The sequence below is a fragment of the Eleginops maclovinus genome, chromosome 11 (genome assembly GCF_036324505.1).
Source record: "Eleginops maclovinus isolate JMC-PN-2008 ecotype Puerto Natales chromosome 11, JC_Emac_rtc_rv5, whole genome shotgun sequence".
Taxonomy (NCBI): domain Eukaryota; kingdom Metazoa; phylum Chordata; class Actinopteri; order Perciformes; family Eleginopidae; genus Eleginops; species Eleginops maclovinus.
Window position 1 is genome coordinate 22,376,130 of NC_086359.1, and position 22,654 is coordinate 22,398,783.

Here is a 22,654-nt window from a genome sequence, read left to right on the forward strand (position 1 = left end):
ACTACAGTATGATGCGACACACTTTGAGTTGCCCCTTTAAAAGTGACCTTTACATTGATCCATTGTAATTCCCAAGATCCTCCAGTGTCTCTGCCGTTTCTAGGTGTGGCAGAGCTCGGTGCGTCACAGCTCAACCTTGTTTGTTCCTTGTCTGACTCACCCCAGCTCTCAGCATTAATGCAGCAAACGCAGAATCAAAATGGTTCAGTCGGGTTAACGACGACCTCTCGCAGTCTCTACAGAGCCAGCGTTTTGTACTTGTTGAATATTTGCCTGCAGTGCGTGTTTTTATGACCATGCGATCTTAAAGATGACTCCGTCCAAGTGCTGGGTGAACAGCTTCTGATGCCTCTGCTGGATAAACCCCATCCACAAACATCTAGAAAGCAGCAGACCAAAACCATGAAATTATTTTTAGATTTTTTTTATTAAAAAAAGAAGTTACAATCAAAACATTGTGTATAAAAGACATGTCACATAATCTCAATCCATCTTCAGTAGAATGTTTTAGTTGTATTTTATCGTCAACTAATCTGACGCTTCGAGGCGAGACTAAGAGCCAGCTACTATATGAAAATAAGATTCCCAAAAATATGAATCAGTCTTCTCACAAACGGCCAGAGTCATTCCAAGAAGGCGGGTAATGCTGCTGCCTGGAGCACCCTAGATGCTGAATTGAGTGTGTGTTTTTTTATCTGAGCACCTGACACTCAAACTCTTCAGCTCAAGGAAAAAAAAAAAAATAACCTCTCTCCTATGAGTGATGAGGGGTTTGGATTAGAGCACCCAGTGTTAAAACCACATTTTGTGAGTCAGCTTTCCTGGTTTCTACATCAGAAGATTTACCAACCCAGGGCCACAGTAAACCTTATTGGAGCATCAACAAGGTATGCGATTACATGAGAAACGCGAGCTGATTGCAAAATGAGGAATCACTCATTATAAAACTGTGCAGAAAAGCTCCACACAAGGATTCTGACACCAACATCATGCCTGATTGTAGTGGGAAAAGGTAGTATAATGTGCATATGATCTACCACCAGTCCATAGGTGGATAAAACAGGAGGGAATAAATGGCACAACATACTAACGAAGGGCTTATCCACGGTCGCTACCCTTGCTTATAGCCATAGATTAATGTTGCCACCCAGCTCTACCACACACAGGTTAAAAGAAGTTGATTTAGTTGTTCAAACTATAAAAATAATTTTAAAAAAGACTGAAGGTGTGCTGGCACAGTTTAAACATTGTCACATAATAACCCTCTCTCTCTCTCTCTCCAGTATCTCGATCACTCAGCTGCCACAAGGTGTAGATAAATGTGCAAATATTTTCCTCCTCACTGTCGACGTACGCAAAAGTATCCTTGATATAATACAATGGAAAAATAAATATTATTGTGGAAGAGAGTACGCCAGGGACCCCTTTGTTTTTTTGCACATGCTGGGTGGAGAAGTTGTATTGAAAGCAACCACGAATAAACTGCTGCGGGTCTGATCCACCAGGGAGTATGATAAATACAAAACGGGATGGAGTGGCTTATTTACCCCAGAAAGATCAATGTTTTCCCCTTAAAAAAAATAAACAAATGAAAGAAGAAAAAAAGCACCCAATTCTAACAGAATTGAAGAACCGATAAAACAGTCAACACCACCGAGAGGGAAGCAGGGAGAACAATAAACATTCACAGGCCAAGGACGTCAGACTGTCCCGAGGAGGCTGCAGGAGGTGGGATGTTACTGACTGAAGTCACTGAATCCTAAGTATTGCTAGTGTCTATAACACTCGAGCTACAGATGGAAATAAATCTGAGTGATGTCAGCTCAAACTAAGGCTAAGGTTGTGAGTAAAGTACCAAAACAGTTGATCTGTTACCTTAAATGACTGAACCACCACAAAGAGTTCTGTTAGATTACGCGCTGAGAAAAAAAAAAAAAGAAGTAAAATATGAGCACCATATTTGGCATCACCGCATCTTTCTTTGGTGAGCAGGGGGAAGAGGAGAGGGGTGGTAGTGTTTATTCCTAGACGAGAGGAAGAGGAGCAGCGGGCAGTAAGGCCGAGGTGAGTTGGAGAGCGATGATGTTAAACCGTGGCTCTGTCCACCAGGGAAGGGAACCCCTCCATGGCAACACGTCATGAGCACCAGCGATCGGTTTCAGAAGCGGTCTCGGATAGAAAGAACAAGTCATTTATATATTATATTTACACTTGTACAAAAGAAAGAAAAATCCCTGAAGTATTTCTCATGTTTTACAGTTTCTTGAGGTCAGTGAGTCCAGCCCATGAGGTGGCTGACGCGGGCTTTCTCCGTCATCTTGCGGACCCGCCCTGAGCGGGACCGGCCCAGGTTGAGGGGGTCCTCCTTCGACCCGTGGCCATCGTCCTCCGACTCGTCCTGGTACAGAACTGTCCTGCGGCCCTGGTTGCGCGTGCTCACCCGGCGGGACTTGCACTGGCTGCCTCTCGTCGCTGCCGCAACCCCTTCCTCCTCTTCCTCCCCCTCGGGTTCCTCCTCCTCCTCTGGCTCTTCCTCTTCCTCTGGCTCCTCCTCTTCATCCTCCTCCATCTCTCCCTCATTTTCTACATGTTGTGCACCCACCAGTTGCTGCTGCTCCTCTTCCTCCCCCTCTTCGTCTTCCCCCTCTCCATCCTCCTCATCTCCATTCTGCTCATCTTCACCCTCCTCCTCCTCCTCCTCCTCATGCTGCTGCTGCTGCTCCTCCTCCTCCTCCTCTTCCTCATCCTCATCCTCCTCCTCCTCCTCTCCTACTGGTGGCTGCACTCGTGCCCTTTTAGGTCTCTGTGCCGCGTCCCCTCCTCCCTTGTGTCTCCTTTTCCCTGATGCCACCACCTTTCCCTTGGCGGGGAGGCGCAGCGACAGGCAGGGCGCTTTGCTGTAGTCGTGATCTCCGCCTTCTACAAACTTCTCCATCTCGGACTCTGAGCTATTCTCGCTGTCCGACGACGAGGAGGAAGAGGAGGAGGACGATGAGCTGGAAGAAGAATCTGATGAGGAGCTGTTGGGCCCAGACGCAACAGCTATTGCTGCTGCCCCTGCCACCTCCCCCTCCTCCTCATCTTCATCATCATCATCATCATCATCATCGTCGTCGTCCGCCTGTGGCGCTTCTCGCCTGTGGCGTTTCCTGGAGCCGTTGCTGACATGAAGGTAACGCCTGTGCCCTGATGAAATAAAACACAATGCTTTAACGTCACAGGAAAATAACCGACATCAGAACATGTTTGGTTTGGCTGCAACTTTATTACCATTAATAATTTATTAACAAATATTAAAGATTGTTTAGTCTATAAAATGTCAGAACATTTTGGGAAATGTCTATCAAAGTTCCTCCAGGTCCAAGGTTTCTTTCTGGGCGTAAAACAACATTTCTGCCATTTTTGCATTAAAATTCATCAATTCCTTTCAAAGAAATAGTTTTTTTATTGCTCTGATTTGTGTGAGATGTATTGCTCGTCCTACCTGACTTCTTCACTGGAGTCGCCTGGCTGCGGGTCAGCCGAAGCGACCCCTGGCTTCTGCTCTCTCCGCTCGTCCCTGAATCTGGGGAAGCAGGCTGGATGTCGTCGTCGTCCTCCTCCTCCTCCTCCTCCTCCTCCTCCTCCTCCGCTTCTTCTTCTTCTTCCTCCTCCTTCTCCTCGTCTGCTACACTACTGCTTTGAGCTGAATCAACAAAATAATCCTTATTACTCATCCACACTCTAATCTTTTTTCACAGTACATCTGTAGTGTGAAGCATTACATGTTTAACACATAATTCCTGTAGCAATGCAACATCGATTAAAGGAAAATCAGTGGTCTTTACAGTCAAAATGCGATTAGATCAGTGAGACACCAAAATAGACTAAATGTATCATTTTGGAAGGGTAATGATTGTGTTACTTCCCCATCACTGCTACAGACAACAATTTTCAAAATGATTCTGCACAACACCGAGAGCTAAAACACATGAAGCCGCAGCACGGTCGTACCCTGCCGTGCTCTCCGAGAGCGATTCTTCGTTGAGGTCTGGGATTTTTTTGGCTTCAACACTTTTCCTGACTTGTGCTTCCCTTTAGAGCTGGACATATGGAAACAGAAAGAAGAAGAAGAACAATTTCAGAATAAAAGAAATAAATTAAAAAGCAGGATACCAATTGTTTTTGGAATTTATAAAAAATGGGGACATTAAATGAAGGTTAAAGTGAAAAGACTAAACGCCTGGGAGGAAATATTGAATATGGTTCATCTATTTGTAGAATTGTAAGCTGTACTCTGTTTGTGGATGTGCTTTTATTTATTTTTCTGATTATTTTGTAATCTGCCAAATATCTAATGTTGGGGAAAGTTCGGTTGTGTTTGTGTAATGTGATATATATATCTCAAAATGTGTGCATGTAAATGGTCTGCAAAGGATCCCAACGTTGGGAGGGTGAAAAGAGGTGCTGCAGAGCAGGCAGTATGAGAAAAATAACGACCTTTTTGATTAAAGCATGGAAACATGTCCCAGTGGAGTCACAAATATGAACCTGAACATGAGCATATTATTATTAGCTTGTAAACAGCTTTTTGGCACAGGACTAGGGATTTAAGCTGAGAGTAAAACAGGCCTCTGATACCCAGTGTACCCTGGAATCAAAAAGATCAGATGATGAGGTGTGTCAGGTTTGTGGGGCGGGTCAGCACCTGGGCGATGGACTTAAAGGGGGGGAGCTGCCTCCGTTGTGCATCCTGTCTCTGTAACTGAGTCTCTGACGGGTCCGCCGCTCGTTCTGTATGGCAGACTTGTAGTCGGAGATGATGGAGATGATGTTTCTTTCAAAGAAGGCCGACAGGCTGAGGGTCATGGTGTAGATCTAAAACAAGAAGGTCAGAGTGAATCTACCAGACTACCCCTCTGTCAGTCTTCACACAGACCGCTTAGTGACGCTGCATCACCTGGGACTTCTTGTTAGGTGTGTATGCTTTGGAGTTGCTGAAAATGAGGCGCACGTCTTTGGCAAACTCCACCGGGCTTTCATAGTTCCCTGCGGCCAGCGTCTCTGACACTGAAGCCAGATCCATGGGAGTGTCGATGATGTTCCGATAGTCCTGCATCCAACAAACAAAGAGGTTCAGTTCAATGAGGTTTCTGCTTTTACTTTTAAAGTTATTTCAAGTTCTGTGAGGCAAAAATGGTTTTACCGGATATTCGAAGAGGTCCACGGGCTGCCTGAATGGCTCGGAATCTGGTGACACCATCATTCGACGCACCAGCTCTTTGCATTGCCCTCGCCAAAATTTCACATCCAAAACCACACCGCGCTTCTGGTTGGCTCCCTGGCAGAGAGAAGAGGATATTAACTACCAGTGGAAGTACTGCAGATGATTTGTATTTGTTGTGGGATACTGGACTCTGGTTTACCCGATGTCCTGTTGATGTGCCAGGAGTGTCAGAGTCCACATCCAGCTCAGCCTGCAGAGGAGCACATATACACCTAAATGAATATTTACAGCAAAAACACTAAAAACCTGCCACCATAATCAAAATATGGTGAATGGACTTCATTTTAAGTAGCATTTCTACAGTCTTTGCTTCCCTCAATGTGCACATCCATACAGAGGCTGCCAACTGTTCAGGGAGACTAACACCATTGGCCATGGCATCCAGATCAATTTCGGATCAAGTATCTTGCCTAAGGACATTTTGACATGTTGTCTGCGGGGGAAGGGGATTGAAACACCGGCCTTCCGATTGAAGGACGACAGCTCTATCTCCAGAGCCAAAGACGGCCACAAAAAAAACCCCAATCACAAATAAATCACCAACAAGCGCTCACCTCGTCTCCTCCACTGCTGACCTCAGACCTCAGCTTGTGGTACAGATCCAAGATGTCGGTGCAGCTCTGGTCCCTGAAGCAGACGGAGGCATAAGACACAGGACTAATAACCATTGCTGCCCAAGTATATGAGGGGGGATGGGGGGGTGGTACATGGGCTGTGTAGAGCTTTACCCGATGTAGCGCAGGAGAACGTCCGTCACCACCTTGGCAGTTGCTACAATGGGGCTCTGGGGTTCGTTGAAAGTGCGGGCGTTGTGTTCGATGTAGCGCACCTCCCACATCAATGCAGAGATCCTCCTGCAGCACATCCACACACACAAGTTTCCTCATCTATGTTCTTTGTTTTTATTTCATTCATTTATTTGTTTTGATTTTTAGTTCATTGTGCTTTTGTTTACATAAAAAAAAATGATATGGATGTATGTCAATGATGATGAGAAGAATAGTATTTATAATTATAATTATGATGGCTATAATCGTCATTATCTCAATTTATATAAAAATAGAATGAGATGAACTTGTAGGTACCTCATTATTTTCCTTTCACCCTGGAAACTGGGTGTATATAGAATTTAATTATTGATTTATCTTTTCTTTTTTTTATTATCCTGCAACTGGATGACTAACAGGAGGGCTACTTTCTGTAGAAGCTATGCTTTCTGCCCTTCCGCTTCAACTCATTTTCTTTGTTTGTCAGATTCATAAATTGTCTGTATTAATATTGTAATAGTGGAATTTAAAATAATTAACATGCCACTTTATGATGAGATACAGCATCAACATCAATAAATAAAAAGTTAGTTATTATAGTAGTAGAGCAGTTTTGTTTCCTGTGTTGTGCAACACACAACGATTGACTTGAAGTTACTTAATTATAGTTCACAATCACAACAACAGGGCCTCTGATGACAGAAACAAGGTGATATTTGGACTAGATTTCACCAACTAATACTAAAATAGTTAGGGTTTCTTTAGACTAACATCTCTTTAGAAAAAGGAATGTGGTTGACTAAATCGAACCATGACTGAATAGAAGAGTAGTAACCTAAGCAAGCCTTTGACTGAAAGGTAAGGCTGTGTGAGGTGGTGTTTGTGCGCACCTGTGGAAGCGGTTCTCCAGTCGTTTGTGGATGGTGCTGAGGTCGGTGGGGTAAGCCACAGCAGTGCAGTACAGAGGGTAGTCCTGCAGATTCACAGGTGACGCGAAGGCCTTGGCGACGTCTGTGGATGAACAGGAGGGAGGTCAATCCAGAACCAGGTCACACTTCTACTGTAAACTACCATCGACCCTTCTCAGGCCTACCCAATGTGAGGAGCAGATCGATGCCAAAGATGACTCTCTCACACTCTTCGTCTCTCGTGTGAGCGCCCCACTCTCCCTCCTGGGGCGTGTAAAGCAGAGCCTTTAGCTCCTCCTCTGCCACCTCCACACCGTCACCCTCCTGCTCAGGCAACGCAGCTGATGAAGCCACAACATTTGTCAGGAAAGAAAAAGTTTAGTTACTGAGGGAGGAGATAATAAAATAAACAAATTAGAGGCATTCAACTGTATCACAGTCAAATGCAGCCTTGGGAGTAAATACCAATAAATAATGTCTTGTGCAATATTATATTGGAAATGTTTACAGTATGTATATTCATGTGCCATTTTTCTGGAGATTTTACAAAGTTTATTGATTGATTATCTTTATTAAAGATCATTTCTGGTATCTAATATACCTTCACACTCTAACCAGTTAATCCTCACATCAATAATACCACCGACCTTCTTCAGGAATCGGCTCCATGTCCCAGGGACTCATTTTTTCCCTCTCACCATTATCCCACCTGTTGAAACAAGAAAATAAAACCATAATTCCTTAATCCTTAAAAAGGGAGAGCATGGGATTAACAGAGCGCTCTGTTGGAGCAGAGGACTCGTACAGCAGCCACACACACACACACACACACTGCAGAGAGACGGACTCACTTCACTGAAAAGCACTGAAACAGGCTGTCTGGGTACTCTAGCTGCAGAGGCTCCTGGTCTTCCACTGAGCCAAACCACCAGGCGTCGTCAATGATGCTGCGGAACCTCATTCCTGAAGCAGAGAAGAGGACACTTCAACACAAGACTCACATTCAGCTAGACGGTTACAGATCTGATGTGGGTCAAGGTGTCAAACTGCGTATACCGAAATCATGTTTTCTGTGGCTGGTGATATTAAATTAAACTCCTCTCAAACTATAAATAAAGAATATCAGCTTTTGTGAAAAAAAAACCCTGATATTTAAAGCCCCATATGGCTATATTGAACAGTATGCTAAACACCGTATATACCTGGTCAGGTTTTAAGTACGCCTTGTGGAGCTGGTTTGAACACTGAATGCAAAAGGGAGTGATTTAATAGTTCCCATTTTTCTAAAAGTCTTGTGTTATACATGTTTGTTGTACGTTTGAGTTTTTTGGTTGAATGCTGTGTTTGGTACAGTCCGTCATCACTTCTAAACACTCACCTGGTTGCCAGTTGTGCTCTTTAGCTTCGTTGTAAAACTGCTGCAGTACCAGAAAATCTATAACATCCGGCATGTCATGGTACCTTTAGAATGTGGGAATGAACATTTAATTCAAAATGCAGGCATGATTTAATTTACATTTTTGTAAACATAAATAATATCATATTCCTAATGGTGCTTACTTTAAGGAGAAAGAGTCACTGGTCATCTTCCCTGAGACAGAGTCCAACAGAGCCAGCTTCAGGCAGCACAGGGTGGGAGGTCCAACTTCATATTTAATTCCAACCACCTTCACAGATTCTTGGTCCTGAGGAGGCAGAAGAGAAAACACAAGGTAAGGCTCTGCCAAATGTTCACCAGGCTATGTACATCCCATTACACAAATGACAACATTTGGCTGCTGCGTTCACACTCTTGTCTAAAGGAACTGGTAGAATAAATCAATATATTGTGCCGGAACTTTAAGAGACATAATTCACTGTAGTAGTGTTGCCCCACGGACCGGGAGTTGGGCGACACCTTGGAGTTCCGGTTTCCGGTTGTTATTTGTTTTGAGCTTCACCGTAGGATGTAGCTAATAGGATATTGTGTCTGTGAGGATAGGGAGAATGACGCGTGGAGTGTCATACTAAACACACCGCCTCCAACTCCCACTCATCGACGCTACGATATCAACTGTGTTTAAGTATGTAATATTCCCAACAAGCATCACAAGAATTATATAACAAGATATAATGAATGGAATGTTATTTGGCTACGTCACTAGAGGGCGACCGAAGATGTTGAAGCAGAATGCGCCGAGGACCCGTCCCCGTCGCCGCCAACCAATGGGAGATGACTTTATTCAATCTAGAGAGACATTAGAATGTTTTGTAACGAGAGATCGGGGCTTCATCCCTTGAATCTGTGAGACATAACTACTCGAACGAGGACTGTGGATCAGTGAAACAGGAGAGGACCTTGGCCAAGTTCCTTTGTAGACTTATCATATCATAACTTCAAATTAATGAACGCTTGACGAGACGCTTCCTGAATTCTTTTCGGCTGCTGCTCCTTCTTGAGTTGTAAAACATAACAGAACATGTTCCCAACACTGGCTTGCTGCTCCTCACCCTGAGGTCGAGTCTGTTCCACGGCTGCTTCTGAGGGTTGATGCTGTAAGCCTTAGACCTGCGGACAGCGCGGACATAAGCCTGGTGGCCCTGTTTGAAGTAGATGAGCTGGAAGAAGACATGAGAGATGTTGTCAAAAACGCACGTTATGAACCGTTCAGTTTTCTATAAGAGCCAAGAATCTTACCTCATCCCCCATCTGTGGAACAAAAGGAGAGCGATGTGGGACGGTCTCCATTATCCATGATGGGGGCAGCCACTCCTCTGCATCAAGCCCAGCCAGAGAGGATGTAGGTTTCTAGGTGTAAGCAATAGGAACCATGTTGAGGTACATAACTCCTCCTGTGCTGTGAGGTCAAGACGTTTTAAGGAGGTCATGTTAGCGTACCTGTTTGGTCTCCTTAGGCTTCTTCTTTTTCTCGTTGTCCCTCCTCCTGGGCTCCTTTGTACTGCCATCTCCTTCCTCCTCCTCCGAGCTGCTGTAAGCCTGGGGTTGTGCTTGCCTCCTGGTTGGTCGCTTCGGTGGCTGCAGGTTGATCCCAGCGTCGGCTGTCCAATCAGAATACTCACTGGAGTCACTGAGAATAAAAGAGTTATGATGTGAGATTAGTGATCATAAACACATCTCAAACACTTCTCCGTCAGAAGATCTTTACCAGGAGCTGCTTTCACTCTGCCACCGAGCTTCCCCATCAGAGGACGCTTCGCTCTGCTCCACCTGCTCTGCTGCCTGTCAATAAAAATACACACAGTTGTATTATCCTGAAAGGTGGTTAACAGACGGTATGTGATGTTTGGATATTAAGAGGGAACGTACATTCCCATCGCTGTCAGATTCCATCTGGCTGTCAGTTTCAAGTCGGTTGCTGGAATTCCGACTCCTCCGAGGACGACGGACTTGAGCTGAGCGGGTCTGATAAGCATGGCGCTGCTGCTTTTTCTTGGTCGGCCGCAGGGAGCGCAGGCGAGACGTCAGCTGATCACTCTATAAAGTGCGCAAGGAGGGTTGAAGATAAGTAATAGACAGTATTTAGTTGTTGAAATGACTGTGTGGTAAAGAGTAGTGTACCTTTGGTGTGCAGGATGCTGGCTTCTTCCGCCTCTCTGCGTTGTATAGAGAACATTCCATGTCGCCTTTGGCTTTCCTGCATTGCTCCACAGCTCTAATAAGAAATCCATCATGAAATATCCACGGTTAATAAAAAAGCTAAATTGATTTCACTGTTATAATCGTTCTGTGATATCCTCACATCCAACATTTCTATTTCCCTCACCTGGAGATCCCGTGCGGCACCTCATTGACCATCACCCTGCGGCTCCAGGCCAGCAGGTCTCTCTCGGTAGCCACTTGACTTGGCAGGGCGTTATGCTGCATCTGCCACACCCCGTCCACCTGCCCACTCCTGCGGGGGGCACCAGCCTCAGAGGAGGCCTCCCCCTCTGCTTCGTTGCCTTCTAAGAATTGAGAAGAAAATTGTTCGTTCTGGCGAGACATTACATGGGTAATATGGTATTTTTTTAAATAGAAAGTAACTATTTAAAAATCTAGTATTCACACACTGTACACTTTATACATCTCCGGAAACAATTAAGAGACCACTTTCTCTGGTTTTATTATTTAAAGGTTTGTGTTTGTCTTAAACAAAAATGTTTCATTGTATTCTCTAAAGTACTGACAACATTTCTCTGTGTTGGAATTCATTTTATAGTAGATTATAAGTGTGTTTTTCACAGTACAAAAAAACTGAAGCCCAAACTGTCACTGAAGATTGAGCACTTCTACATTTGGTGTGAACCTACCATTATACAGAATTTTAGGACAACAAAAAATGCAGAAAGGTTGCTTACATAAAGTAAAGTAAAACATACCCTCTGCTTCTTCGGCCGGCTGCTCTGGGATCTGACGCCCGTCCTGCTCGTCCTGCAACTGCCTGATCAGATTGTCCAACAGGCTTTCTCGGTTTTCTGCTGTTTGCTGACCGAGTACCTGCTCAACCAACTCACCCTCACCTAAGCAGCAACAAAAGAAAAGATTTGGTCAAACGGTTATACTTCCCAAGTGTGAAAGCATTTGGAGTACATGGTGTGAGAGAATAAGGGAGCCTGTCTTTACTGTTAGCCATGTATCCTAGTTGGGGTACGAGCTGATCCTCCTGGCAGTGCTCTCTCCCTGGCACCAGGCGCTGGTAGTGAGGAGGGTGAGGATTTCCATCAACGTCCACCAGGAAGGGTGAGGGCATGAGGTGTGGAGCTTGCTGCGTCTGCTCGTCCAGCACGTAGTTATTAGCATCCCGGATGAGAGGTCGGTAGTCCGTGTGGAAGAACATCTGATCAGGAATCTGGAGGGAATCGGGAGCACATTTGTGTTTATACCAAAAGGGGGGGGTGTACATATTCCATAATAAACTTTATTTGTATAGCACCTTTCATGCACAAAGCAGCCCAAAGTGCTTTACAGAACATGAAGAAAACATAACAACAATACCTAAATAAATAGAGAACAATCTTAAACATCAACAGTGATCCTAATGAAATTCCCTTGAAGTGAAACTTAAAAATAAAAGCAAAACAGGGAAGAAATACAGTAAAACACTGACAATAATACCAGTGAGAATACAAGTTAATCCATATTAAAAAGTTTTTTAACTGTACTTTTAAACATTTCAAGGGAGTTTGCTGTTCTAAGATCCATACAATAGATTTAAAGGGACCCTATTCTGCTCATGTTCAGGTTCATATTTGTATGTAGTGTCCAATGTTTGGTGTAACGCGTTACAAAAGTAACAGAGTTACAGTAATGTATTACTTTTTGCTGTAACGCAGTAATATAATGCATTACTTCTGAAATGTGGGTAATATAATACCCGTTACAATTCTCAGTAACGCAGTTACAACACATTTTAACCCCAAATGATGTGGTGTGTTGTTTCTAAGAACTCACAAACATCGCGAGACATTCCGACACCAGAGAAACAATTGTGCAGGTAGAATAGTAACTCAGTAAGCCTGTTTACTATTGGTTAAGAGGGCTGCAGAAACAGATTCACAATGCAGAGCTGCAGGCTCACAATGCAGAGCTGCAGGCTCGGAGAAAAGAACAGAGAAAGACAGGAGAGCGCGCAGGCCGAAGCAACAGAGGGTAACTTTCTCTGGGTCTGCCTCTTGAACCCCAAGAAGTTCAGAGACTCGTGGCAGAGTGTTGAAGATATGCAGCCTCTGTCCTCTGTGGAATCGCCGGCTTTTAGAAAGCTTGTCAGCCAAATCCCCGTTAACACACCAATGACAAGGTGAGCTAACGTTGCCATGGAGACTTGTTCATATACAGCAGGTCACAGGGCCGTGCAGAGGCTCCACTAACATGTTGTTAATAACACACAGAGACGTAATGTTACCGGTATCACATATTATTCAGCCCACTTAAATGGAGCATGAGTTTAATTTCTAGCTCTTTTCCTAATGTTCAGCATGAACTGCCAGATAGATAGATAACTTTAATTAATGAGCTGCAATAAACTACATTTTAGCATTTAGAGCCATACTTTAGAGGTTATTTTGGTGAAAGTAACTCAAAGTAACGCAAAAGTAGTGTAACACATTACAGTTCAGAGACAGTAATAATGTAATGTAACTTATTACTTTAAAAAGACAGTAATAAGTCATATGTACTGTATTACATTTTAGAAGTAACTTGCCCATCACTGGTAGTGTCTCTCCTGGGACATGTCTCTATGCTTTAACGTTCAAAAAGCTCTTTATTTTTCTCACACTGCCTGTTTTTTTACCCTGTGTCTGAAACCAGAGCCCAGTCTGCTCTCATTGGTTAGCTTGTGTTAGAAATGTCCGTTAGCCTATTGCTTGCGTCGTAATGTCACTATGTTGCAGAATTAACAAAGGACTACAATTGAAGTGTTTCAGGCAGGGGGGGCGCGTGTTGGAGAGAAACTCCCTCTGGAGGGAACTTTGTGATTTTAGCCTTTGCAGATCATTTATGTTTAACCACATATCCAACATTCCAAATGTAGTTCCTTTAAAGAAAATAGGAAAATAATAGAGTGACTTTGACCAACACTGATGTGCGGTTACCTTCTCATAACGTCTGCTGCAGCCAAATCCAAAGATGAGCAAATGGCCATGTGAGTCAGTGCAGGCAAAATGCTGTCCATCAGTGGAGAACTTGCAGTCAAAAATAGCACCGTGGCCTTGCCCTTCAATCTGGAAACAAAATATTTTAATGTTATCTCAATGACAGCAGCATAGGTAAAGACACTAATGGTGGGTCATTTTCCTCATAGAACAATTACCATGTTGAAGTAGTTACGGATCTTGGCTCCTTTGGTCAGGTCCCACATGTAAATGTTGCCATCGTGGCCAGCAGACAGCATGATGCGGGAGTCAAAGGGATGAGCCTCCAGCACAAACACCTCATCATCATGACCCTTTGAACAGGGAGAAAAACAAACATTTAAGTCGCTAGGTTGGTGAAAAACTGCTTATTTTGATGCAGTACTTGCTTCATCTACTCACTGATAGAACATGCTGCAGCTGTCCGGTGGTTGTGTTCCACACTTTAAGCAGGTAGTTTGACACCGCTGTGATGACGGTGCTGTCTGCCCGGTCCCACGCCACCATGGTAACCACTAGCTTAGTTTTATCATCCCCGTTGGTGACAGCACTCCTGGAGGAAAATATCCCATCAGAAATGAACCACAAATAGACAAGAGGCAGCAAAGGCATCATGAATATGGTTCACCCTCTTACCCGGGGAGCCTGGCAGCAATGTCTAAGGTGATGCTCTTCCACTCCTGTTGCTGGTAATGCCAGATCCTGGCTGTGCCGTCACGACTGCCGCTCACAAACCTTAGGCTGGACACATAAACACTGTCAGAGGATGGAAATCCACAGGTAAAATATGTTTGAGGACTATGTTCTCAGCACAACACACTCACCTGTCACTGTTATTGCTAAACTGGACGACTACAACTTTATCCTAAAAGAGGAAAACAGGACATTTGGTTAAGTTACAGGTAGATCTTGTATGAATGAAGTTAAACAGAGACGAACAAAAATAATGCAGCTGCTGGGTTTGGTTTATTACCGTGTGCGCATCCATCTCAGAAACCTTCACAGGAGTTTCCCCACCAAGGTAGTAAACTCTTATCAGATGATCAGTGCCACCGGTTGCCATGAACATACCACCTGTTAAGAAAACATTTAGTCTACAATAAATATCCTTACATCCATATTCTATGACCTATGTTTGTATCTATTGTGTCACTTAGAGGACATCGTCACACTGAGTCCCTGTTCATTTCTGGGAATAAGCTAATGCTGATGCAGTCATTTTTTATTAGGCCTATGCTGAGAGCTAACTGCTGCTAAAGTGTCAAAAACACAAAATAGTTGGATTAACATGCTTCTTCATTCAGTGCTTCATTGCTAGCAAGTCAAAAGCGAGGGTGTTTTTGTCAGACGTTGCTTTGCTTATCACAGAAGATAGGAAAACACATCTGGAACACTAAATGTTAGCAGGCAGTCAGGGGAACACACTTACCACTGCTGAAAGAGGAAGTGGAGACCTGTACTCCCGGACGTGAACGCTCAACAAACTTGACTGGTTGATCCCTAAGAAAAGAGGAGAATCACAAAAAGCTGTTATTCCCAGGAAAAAGAGGACCTTTCTTCCAGGACAAGAAACAGTAGTGCTAAAAACACTTACTGGAATTTCATGCTGAGCGAGTGCCACTTCCAAAAACACACCATGCCATCTGCACCGGTGGAGGCCAGGTATCGCGTCGTCCCTTTGATAGCTGGACAAAACTATGGGATAGGAAGTCAGTGTTAGTTAATCACAGGGCAAAGGAGTACAGAACAAGTGCAGAAAATCGAGCCGAAAGAATCTTTGGTTTCAACAAAAACTAAGGTAAAATGTTTCAACCCTATTTCAGCTATTGAAAGGGATCTTACCTGTATGGATGTGATGGAGGCAGCGTGGGCCTGCAGAACTGTGATGGGTGCGCAGGTACGCAGGCACCACACTCTGATGGTTTTGTCACAGCTGGCTGAGGCGATGAATGTGTTCTCATGGTTGACGGCCATGTCACAGATCTCTGCCGAGTGGCCGCGGAGCGTGGACAGGAGACGGCCGTCATCTGTGGCCCAGATTTTAACCAGGCAGTCATCTGAACCCTAAAACACATGTGACATTGGCAACATATAAAAAAGGCAGTTTTCAACAAAACAGTGTTCATTGTCATTCAAACCGGTAATGAAAGAGCTGATTGTAAGTTATTGTGAGCATTATTTGTCAGTTTGTCGACTCATGTCACCTGAATAAAATATATTGTTGTAGCAGTCAAAAGTTTATAGCCATACCATGCACACAGTATATTATAACAATTGCATTTCTTTATAGATTTCATCTAGTTTGCTACCTTTAAATCACTAGGGTGTTGCAGAACTTATATGGTGACTTCACTGTACATCAGATCCAGCTGAACCTATATTAAACAAGTTCTGGAGCACTACTCAGATGCTGAGCAACACAGAATCAACCCTCAGATTTCCTTGCTTTAATTGGTAAAATGACTTTTTTTTTTTCAAAGAAAATATTTTGCAGTTGCAATGATCCTTTTTTAGGGTAATTGTTGACACTATTTCGCTATGTGGGAAAAAAACGTTACGTTAGGAGGGACATTGTCACATTCATGTGTGTCTGATCAGAACATCCCTTATTAGTTGGAGAGTTGGCCAGACATCTAATTTATCTTCTTTTAACTTATTGCTTGAATGGTTTTCTAAAAGGTCACTAAACGGATGAAAACACAACTAGTGAGATACAATAAAACTTAATTTTGTTGCAATAATCATCCGATCCTGAAAGTAACACCCACCGTAAATATCCGACGGCCGGTGCGGTCAAAGGCTACACAGTAGACTGAAGACAGGTGGCCAAGGATACGTTTGTGTATCTTCATGTGTTGGTAGGAGGAAGACGGAACGGCCTGGCTGAAACGAGCTGTGCCTGTGGCCTGGCGAGCACCCATGATGGACACTTCATATGAACACAAACAGCAATGATTAAAAGAAGAACGACCAGTGCTAAAGATGACATATTTCACTAGGTCTCGGGGCAAAAAAAGTTAAAGTTTCACACACCAACATTGGGAGGGTTGCCATTGCTGACAGGAGGTTCTGGTGGACGTCCTCGATGGAGTGCAGCGACAGCTGAGCCGCTGCATACTTTGTGGCTGCAACCTTAATTACATGGGTAGATAAAATAAAATATATATTGTGGAAGGTGTGATAACGATTTGGAAACAGATCTTTTTGCAACAAACCACACAAACAATAAATCTATATAAATACAACATTAATGACCAAAAAGACAGATATGAGTGAAATACACACTTTTGGTGGTACGAAGCAAGGACTGTTTTCCCAGTCCAAGAAGGGTTTGGACTCCAGGAACACTAGGTGGGATTTCCTTCTCTATAAGCGGACCTATCCGCCGACAAACATGGAGCAGATAGTCTGCAGGAATGTGCTGGTTTAAAGTCACCTGTAGGAGTCAGATACAGTTATTACAAAGGCATACAACAACTACTATATCAGAAGCATTCAATAACAAACCCATAAATTATAATATACGTTACATCTCTGTGGTCGATATATGTGACAGCTCCACAATCAGTTAAACAAAACGATTTGATGTTGATACAATTCGAAAAACAGTGTTTTCTTGCTTATACCTGCTCTAATAACAATATCTATCACGTTTTTTTAATGGAATGTAGTTGATTAATAATCAGGAGCCTTAGAAAGGAGGGAGAAGGAGATAAAGGCGGGACAGAGAAGTTCACAGCCAATGAAAAGATTCTCTGACGAATCTTCTGGTTCGCCCGCACAGACAACTGTGATTTCATTGGCTACAACTGAAGACTGACAGCTCTGTGGATGTGGCTCAGCGTATCACAACCCGCCCTCGTCTCCATTCTCCTCCTACTAGCCCACACAATGGCTAAGCCTATATATAGTTATTCACCGACGGGCCTATGCTTACATAAATGTTAAAATGTGTTATCATAAACATAAACCCATTACAACCGCATTTATTCTCGGTGGTAAATTTTACTAAAATATACACATCTGCTTCGAGTCAATTGCCGATTAAATGAGAAGTTATACGCCTCATTTGATTAAAAAAGTTAATTGTGACAATTCACACTCACCCAGTCTTGAAAGGTCCGTTTGTATTTCTTCCCATTCCAACTCCATCGTTCAGGTATTAACTAAAGTTTAAAAAAAACAAGCCGTTAAATTGACACACAACGGCTAGTAGCGTCCCGGCTCGGCAACAAGCTATTTTATATGATACCAGCCAAAAAATACTGAAACGTTTCCAAAAAAGCCAACAGATAGGCATCAATACGGAAACCACGCACGAGAATAAACACAGAAAGGACCAGCTGAACTTACCTCATACTCCTCCAGCTCCTCGACCAGAACCTAACAACAAACACACTCCGTTAGCGTTAGCTGCTAGCAGCAGCTACTTATTTAGACGATTTATCACCGATTTTAGTTAATATGTTGCTTATTTTGGGTTGTTACCTTTGCTGATTTTTTACAAGGTCCAGACAGCAGAAATCTGGCAATGAGGTAATATAGTTCTGCAAAGAAAGTGAGGTGTTGTTAGCATGATGCTAACTAATGTTGCTATTGAGCCCAGCTAACGTTAGGTTGAACTCGGGTACTTAGCGCGCTAGCTGACAAACAACTGTGAACTGTATTAATGCAAAATCTTTACTCGCAGATCAAGTGGCCGCTCAGTACTCACCAGCTTCGGTTTGTGAATACTGTTCTCCTGCCATCACTTGGTAAGACAGGCGACATTAAGACAAACTGATGTTTTAGCTTGCTCGTTAGCCGCCGGCTAGCTAACAGTAGCTAGTTGTGTGTAGCTAAAACAGGCTCGTGAATGGCCTCCTCTCTCAAGTTGTTCCCTGACCACCTGGTGCTTTGTGTCAGCGCCCTCCAGTGAAACAGTGCAATATCGGTGTTTGTTTTCTTTACAGAAAAAATAATTACACGTTTAAACATTAATATTTACTATTATATGTACAGCAGATTAAAACATAAATGACTATTTTGTACTGTATTACACGGTCAGAAAAATGTGAATTACAATGCTTTTGTTTTTCAAATTAAAGACAGGTAAAAAAAAATGTAAGTGTCCAGTCCGAATAAAGAACAATTCTGTGTAGCAAAATGGTTTTCAAGGTTTACAAAATGTACTCATCATGGTGCTATCAAATAAATATGCACAACGTTGAAATTATTATCTCTGATTATCTTTTCCTTTGTCAAATCGTATTCATCCCTAGATATTTCCACTGTGCCAATTAACAAAAAAGGGGTTCTATTGACTCAGGAAATATTTAGTTAATTTAGAACTTTTCTGTATTTTTGTCCAACTGTTAACACGTTTTTCCTTTTCACTGTTTGTTTCCTGTCTAAGCACCAATATAGCAAAGTCAATACATTTATCTGCGAACCTTCATGGCAATAAACAAGATTATTGTTCTAAAATGTGCATCAACAAAACATATAAATATTTATCATTATTGTAGATTGAAATACTAAACATACTCGACCTAACATTTAGATCCACCTCGACCACTTACAGCACTTACTTTCTAAGGACAATTTGCTGTAAAAAACTTTATTCAGGAATATTTTTGAATGGAGGGCTTTCAACTTGTAATGCAGCATATTATGCAATTTGAGGATCTGAACTGCACTGATTGACATAAGGGTGGCGCTGCAGCATCTGTTGGATCATCTGAAACCAGTGGGACTAGCAGTTCGCCACTGCATTTGTCTCTAAAATGTCAGAATTCAGCCAAGGCTCTAAACAACATGTGATGATCAGCTAATAGCTTTCAAGGGCATGCTTCGGAGAGCAGAAGGTATGATTCACACCAGTCACAGCATATCAGAGTAATATATGGAATACCGGTGACATTTATTCAGTGTTTTATACAACCTGTTGTGCATGATCAGGCAATTAGAATAAATGCGTTTTAATTGGGTATTAAATCCAAACCACTAGACACAGACACATGCTCACATAACTATTTAGTATATAGTCCAGTGGGCGGGATTGAGTGTGGTCCAACTCTGGCTGCAGAGAAACTTAATTCAGCGTTCAGCTGTGTATGCGGACAGGACTCTCTCTTTCTGATGAGAGTTTAAAGAGTGAGTGGTCAGGATCTCTGCGTGCCCCCATTACCGGAGGGACTTGAACGCTGGGCAACTTTTGTGGAATAAAAGACATCGGGGTTTTTAGTCGGTTATAGACCCGTTTCCAATTATGGTTTGCACACATCCCTTCGTTTGGAGTCGCTGACTATTATTTCCCTCAGAACAAGGTAAGTTGGTGTGCAGCCTACGTGCAAACCGGTGCACAGTGTCGGTGTTGAATGTAGATTCCTGAAACTTGCCACGCTTATTATCTGATGTTCTGATATCGGATCGTTAGAAACTCCTTAACCTGTGAGAAAGAAAAACAGCGTCGTATTAGTCACTTTCTACAGGTCTTAACTTAGCTGAATTTGCTTTACAATATTTACAACTTAAATGATTTTTTCCTTTAGTAAGTGATGTTGAATGCTGTTTAACCTAAGCTAATGAATGGAGAAACTGAGGGTTTTTCATGTTTTAGTCGAAATCCAGATAAGATTTGAGGCTAAACATCTTTTGTGTTTTAATAGATTCTAAAGTTTTATATTTCTACTCCACTTTAAAAATGTGTTTTAAAAAGTGCTATATATTATTATTTATTGTTATTGTAAGTAATATTACTTCTCTGCTACTGTGTGACGCTGTGTGAAGGGATCCTGTGAATGTAATGCTGTCTAAGTAATGAACATTTGACATAGCTTTACCTGTACATCAGCTGTTGGTTTGGGGCACACCATTACATCTGAAAAAAGTATCACGCCTGTATGAGTTTTGGAGAATAAAATGTTAGCCTAAATGGCATGCTTTTGAAAGGGTAGCATCTTCTTGTATGAAGATAAATAAAGGCTATTTACATACTATAATTATTGAGGGATGCTGGAATATGAGATTGAAAGACACCAAGGAGGAGTTGGATGTCACAGGACTCCTGTGACAGGAGAGTGATAGGACAAGGCTGTCCTCAGATAAAGGCCAAGTCAATGCTAACTGGGCCACCTTGTGAGGGACCAACATAATAATGTAACAAGGGAAGCTGTGGCGCAGTGGGATAATGTGTGTTGATCTTTGGATAAGGGGAGAGTAGGTTCGAGTCCCACTGCAGTCAGCATGTCTTAGCGTCCCTGGGCAAGACACTTCCCCCCAACAAAAACAAGGCTAATGTTATAGTTGAAATGATGTCAGTGTCCACACGATTGTCCTGCGTCTTCACACACGTTTACCCACGCTCAGTGCAGAGCTTACATGAATAGTGATGAGGATGTGTGCTGACAGGATGGGCTGTTCCATGTCTGGCTGAACTGAGGTGTATGCTTCATATGCTCCCTTTTTACATCATGCTGCTTAACATTTGGGCCAGCCTCATGACTGACGCTGTCCTCCTTTGCCTTCAGCTGTTTTTTTTTTGTCATATCACCAAACCCAATTCTGTGATTTAACATTCCGAACTAGATTTAACTAGTGTATTCCATATTGGTACATGCCTGCAACTATGGAGGTCAAGAGTCAATCATGATCCTTATTTTCTTGGTACTTTGGCTTCCTTCTGCTGACAGCTGTCTCACTCACTGTATGTGTTCACTGAAAGTAATACTCTCCTCATAATATAAGATGAGAAAGAATATTGTGCCAGAGATTGCAAACAATACAACTGCATAAGAAAAATTAACAACGGAAAATAGATGTTAAGGTTTAAAGAAGTAATACTAAACTGGTGCCCAATAGAATTACAATAAAGAAAGATAAATTAAGTACAATAAGTAAACTAAAATATAAAAGTAAATTGCAATGAAATAAGAAAAGGAAACAATGGAGTTATAAAGATAACATGTAGGAGAAGTAATTCAAACATCGGCGTCTAATATAATAACAATAAAATAATATACTTTTTTACATTTTATTTTTTATTTGCATTTTTAGAAAATGATTTACAAAGCATACATAACCAGATAAATACATAACATAACTACAAAGCAATCAACAAATCAGGAAATAATAATAATAATAATAATTTATGAATGGAAAAAAAACCTAATGATGGATACATTATTAATTTTAATACTTTCATCAAAAAATGAACTCCAGAAATGGTATTTACTAGTCTCGTCAATGAGTTGATGAAGTTATTATCTTTTAGCTAATTCCTTGAAATGTTTTGAATGATTGCTCTTCTTAACACTAAAAATAGGTAAATAAGATACATTTAGTATAATAAGTATACCAAAATAGAAAATAAATGTTTCCTATTATATTAAAATGAATATGGGATTATAATTATGGGATACAAATCAGCTGGGCAACAAAGCCAATGTATTTAACTGCAAGCATTATTTATCTTTTGCTAATCCCTGTTTGTCCAATAATTGGTTTTATCCAATATGATGAAACTGAGGATGGATGCAACGACCAGTTCCGTACAAGCAGTCAACCAGCCCACAGTTTAGAATCCAAGTCGTCATATTTTGTCGCCAGTTTCGTCATCCCAGTTTCATTTCAATTAAAAAGTGTTTAATGTTTAATGTTTTTGCAACTGGCAATCATATCCATTTTTATCATATTAAGATCATGTTTCATAAACAAACTTGAGTGTATAACATTTACTGTATACGTGAAGCTTACTCATAATATGAGCTGCAAGAAATCTTGTAATCTATCAAGAGCCAGTTTTTCACAATATGATTTATCTTACCATTTTAAGAAACTTTAAAAATCAATTATGACCTATTATGTGGTAATTATGACTAATTATCCCATTGGCATTTCTCAATTACGCAAATGTTTTTCACAGTTACCCATGCCCCATATAACTGTTCATTATCTCTTTGACGATTTCTTCCCTTTTCCTTTCCTCTTTGTCCCTTTTTTCGGGTCTAATTTTCTTGAAAGCCTGTAAGTGAACAGCACTGCCTTTAGTATTTAAGATTAAATGAGCAAGAGACCTTATGGACATTTTCTTCCCTGAGAAATATGTGTGGTTAGTACTC

The 22,654-nt window shown here is 42.1% G+C and overlaps 2 protein-coding genes across 4 annotated transcripts in view; one reads left to right on the forward strand and one right to left on the reverse strand.

Moving 5' to 3' along the window:
- Window positions 1-408: 408 nt before the first annotated feature.
- brwd3 (bromodomain and WD repeat domain containing 3) lies at window positions 409-18,433 on the reverse strand. The gene is made up of 40 exons (XM_063895846.1): window positions 18,268-18,433; window positions 18,042-18,100; window positions 17,907-17,936; window positions 17,660-17,719; window positions 16,839-16,989; window positions 16,587-16,685; window positions 16,322-16,482; window positions 15,396-15,617; window positions 15,148-15,248; window positions 14,983-15,053; window positions 14,527-14,627; window positions 14,378-14,418; window positions 14,190-14,294; window positions 13,956-14,106; window positions 13,733-13,867; window positions 13,515-13,643; window positions 11,545-11,770; window positions 11,301-11,441; window positions 10,706-10,886; window positions 10,501-10,594; window positions 10,249-10,416; window positions 10,088-10,161; window positions 9,820-10,009; window positions 9,619-9,729; window positions 9,432-9,539; window positions 8,502-8,626; window positions 8,320-8,402; window positions 7,793-7,904; window positions 7,589-7,650; window positions 7,127-7,282; window positions 6,924-7,044; window positions 5,995-6,120; window positions 5,821-5,893; window positions 5,406-5,456; window positions 5,186-5,320; window positions 4,940-5,092; window positions 4,688-4,857; window positions 3,994-4,082; window positions 3,485-3,685; window positions 409-3,186 (listed from the first exon to the last, which is right to left on the reverse strand). The coding sequence occupies exons 1-40, from the start codon at window positions 18,299-18,301 to the stop codon at window positions 2,270-2,272; spliced, it is 5,517 nt and encodes a 1,838-aa protein (XP_063751916.1). The 5' UTR covers window positions 18,302-18,433; the 3' UTR covers window positions 409-2,269.
- An 832-nt stretch (window positions 18,434-19,265) lies between these two features.
- The window catches only part of npas2 (neuronal PAS domain protein 2), a 43,805-nt gene continuing 40,416 nt past the window's right edge, over window positions 19,266-22,654 (forward strand). The window contains exon 1 of one of the 3 annotated variants that reach the window (XM_063895234.1): window positions 19,266-19,399. The gene's annotated coding sequence lies outside the window, so the exon portion shown is untranslated. Of the gene's footprint in view, window positions 19,400-19,647; window positions 19,862-22,654 lie in introns of those variants that run through there. The other 2 variants (XM_063895233.1, XM_063895232.1) reach the window with 2 other exon arrangements.

Bases quoted from the DNA above. Each gene is read 5' to 3' on its own strand.
- brwd3 (XM_063895846.1), bottom strand. From the start codon at position 18,301: ATGGCAGGAGAACAGTATTCACAAACCGAAGCTG. The intron at 17,937-18,041 runs GTAACAACCCAA...GTTTGTTGTTAG, and splicing joins CTTGTAAAAAATCAGCAAAG to GTTCTGGTCGAGGAGCTGGA. The intron at 13,644-13,732 runs GTAATTGTTCTA...TTTTGTTTCCAG, and splicing joins TCCGTAACTACTTCAACATG to ATTGAAGGGCAAGGCCACGG.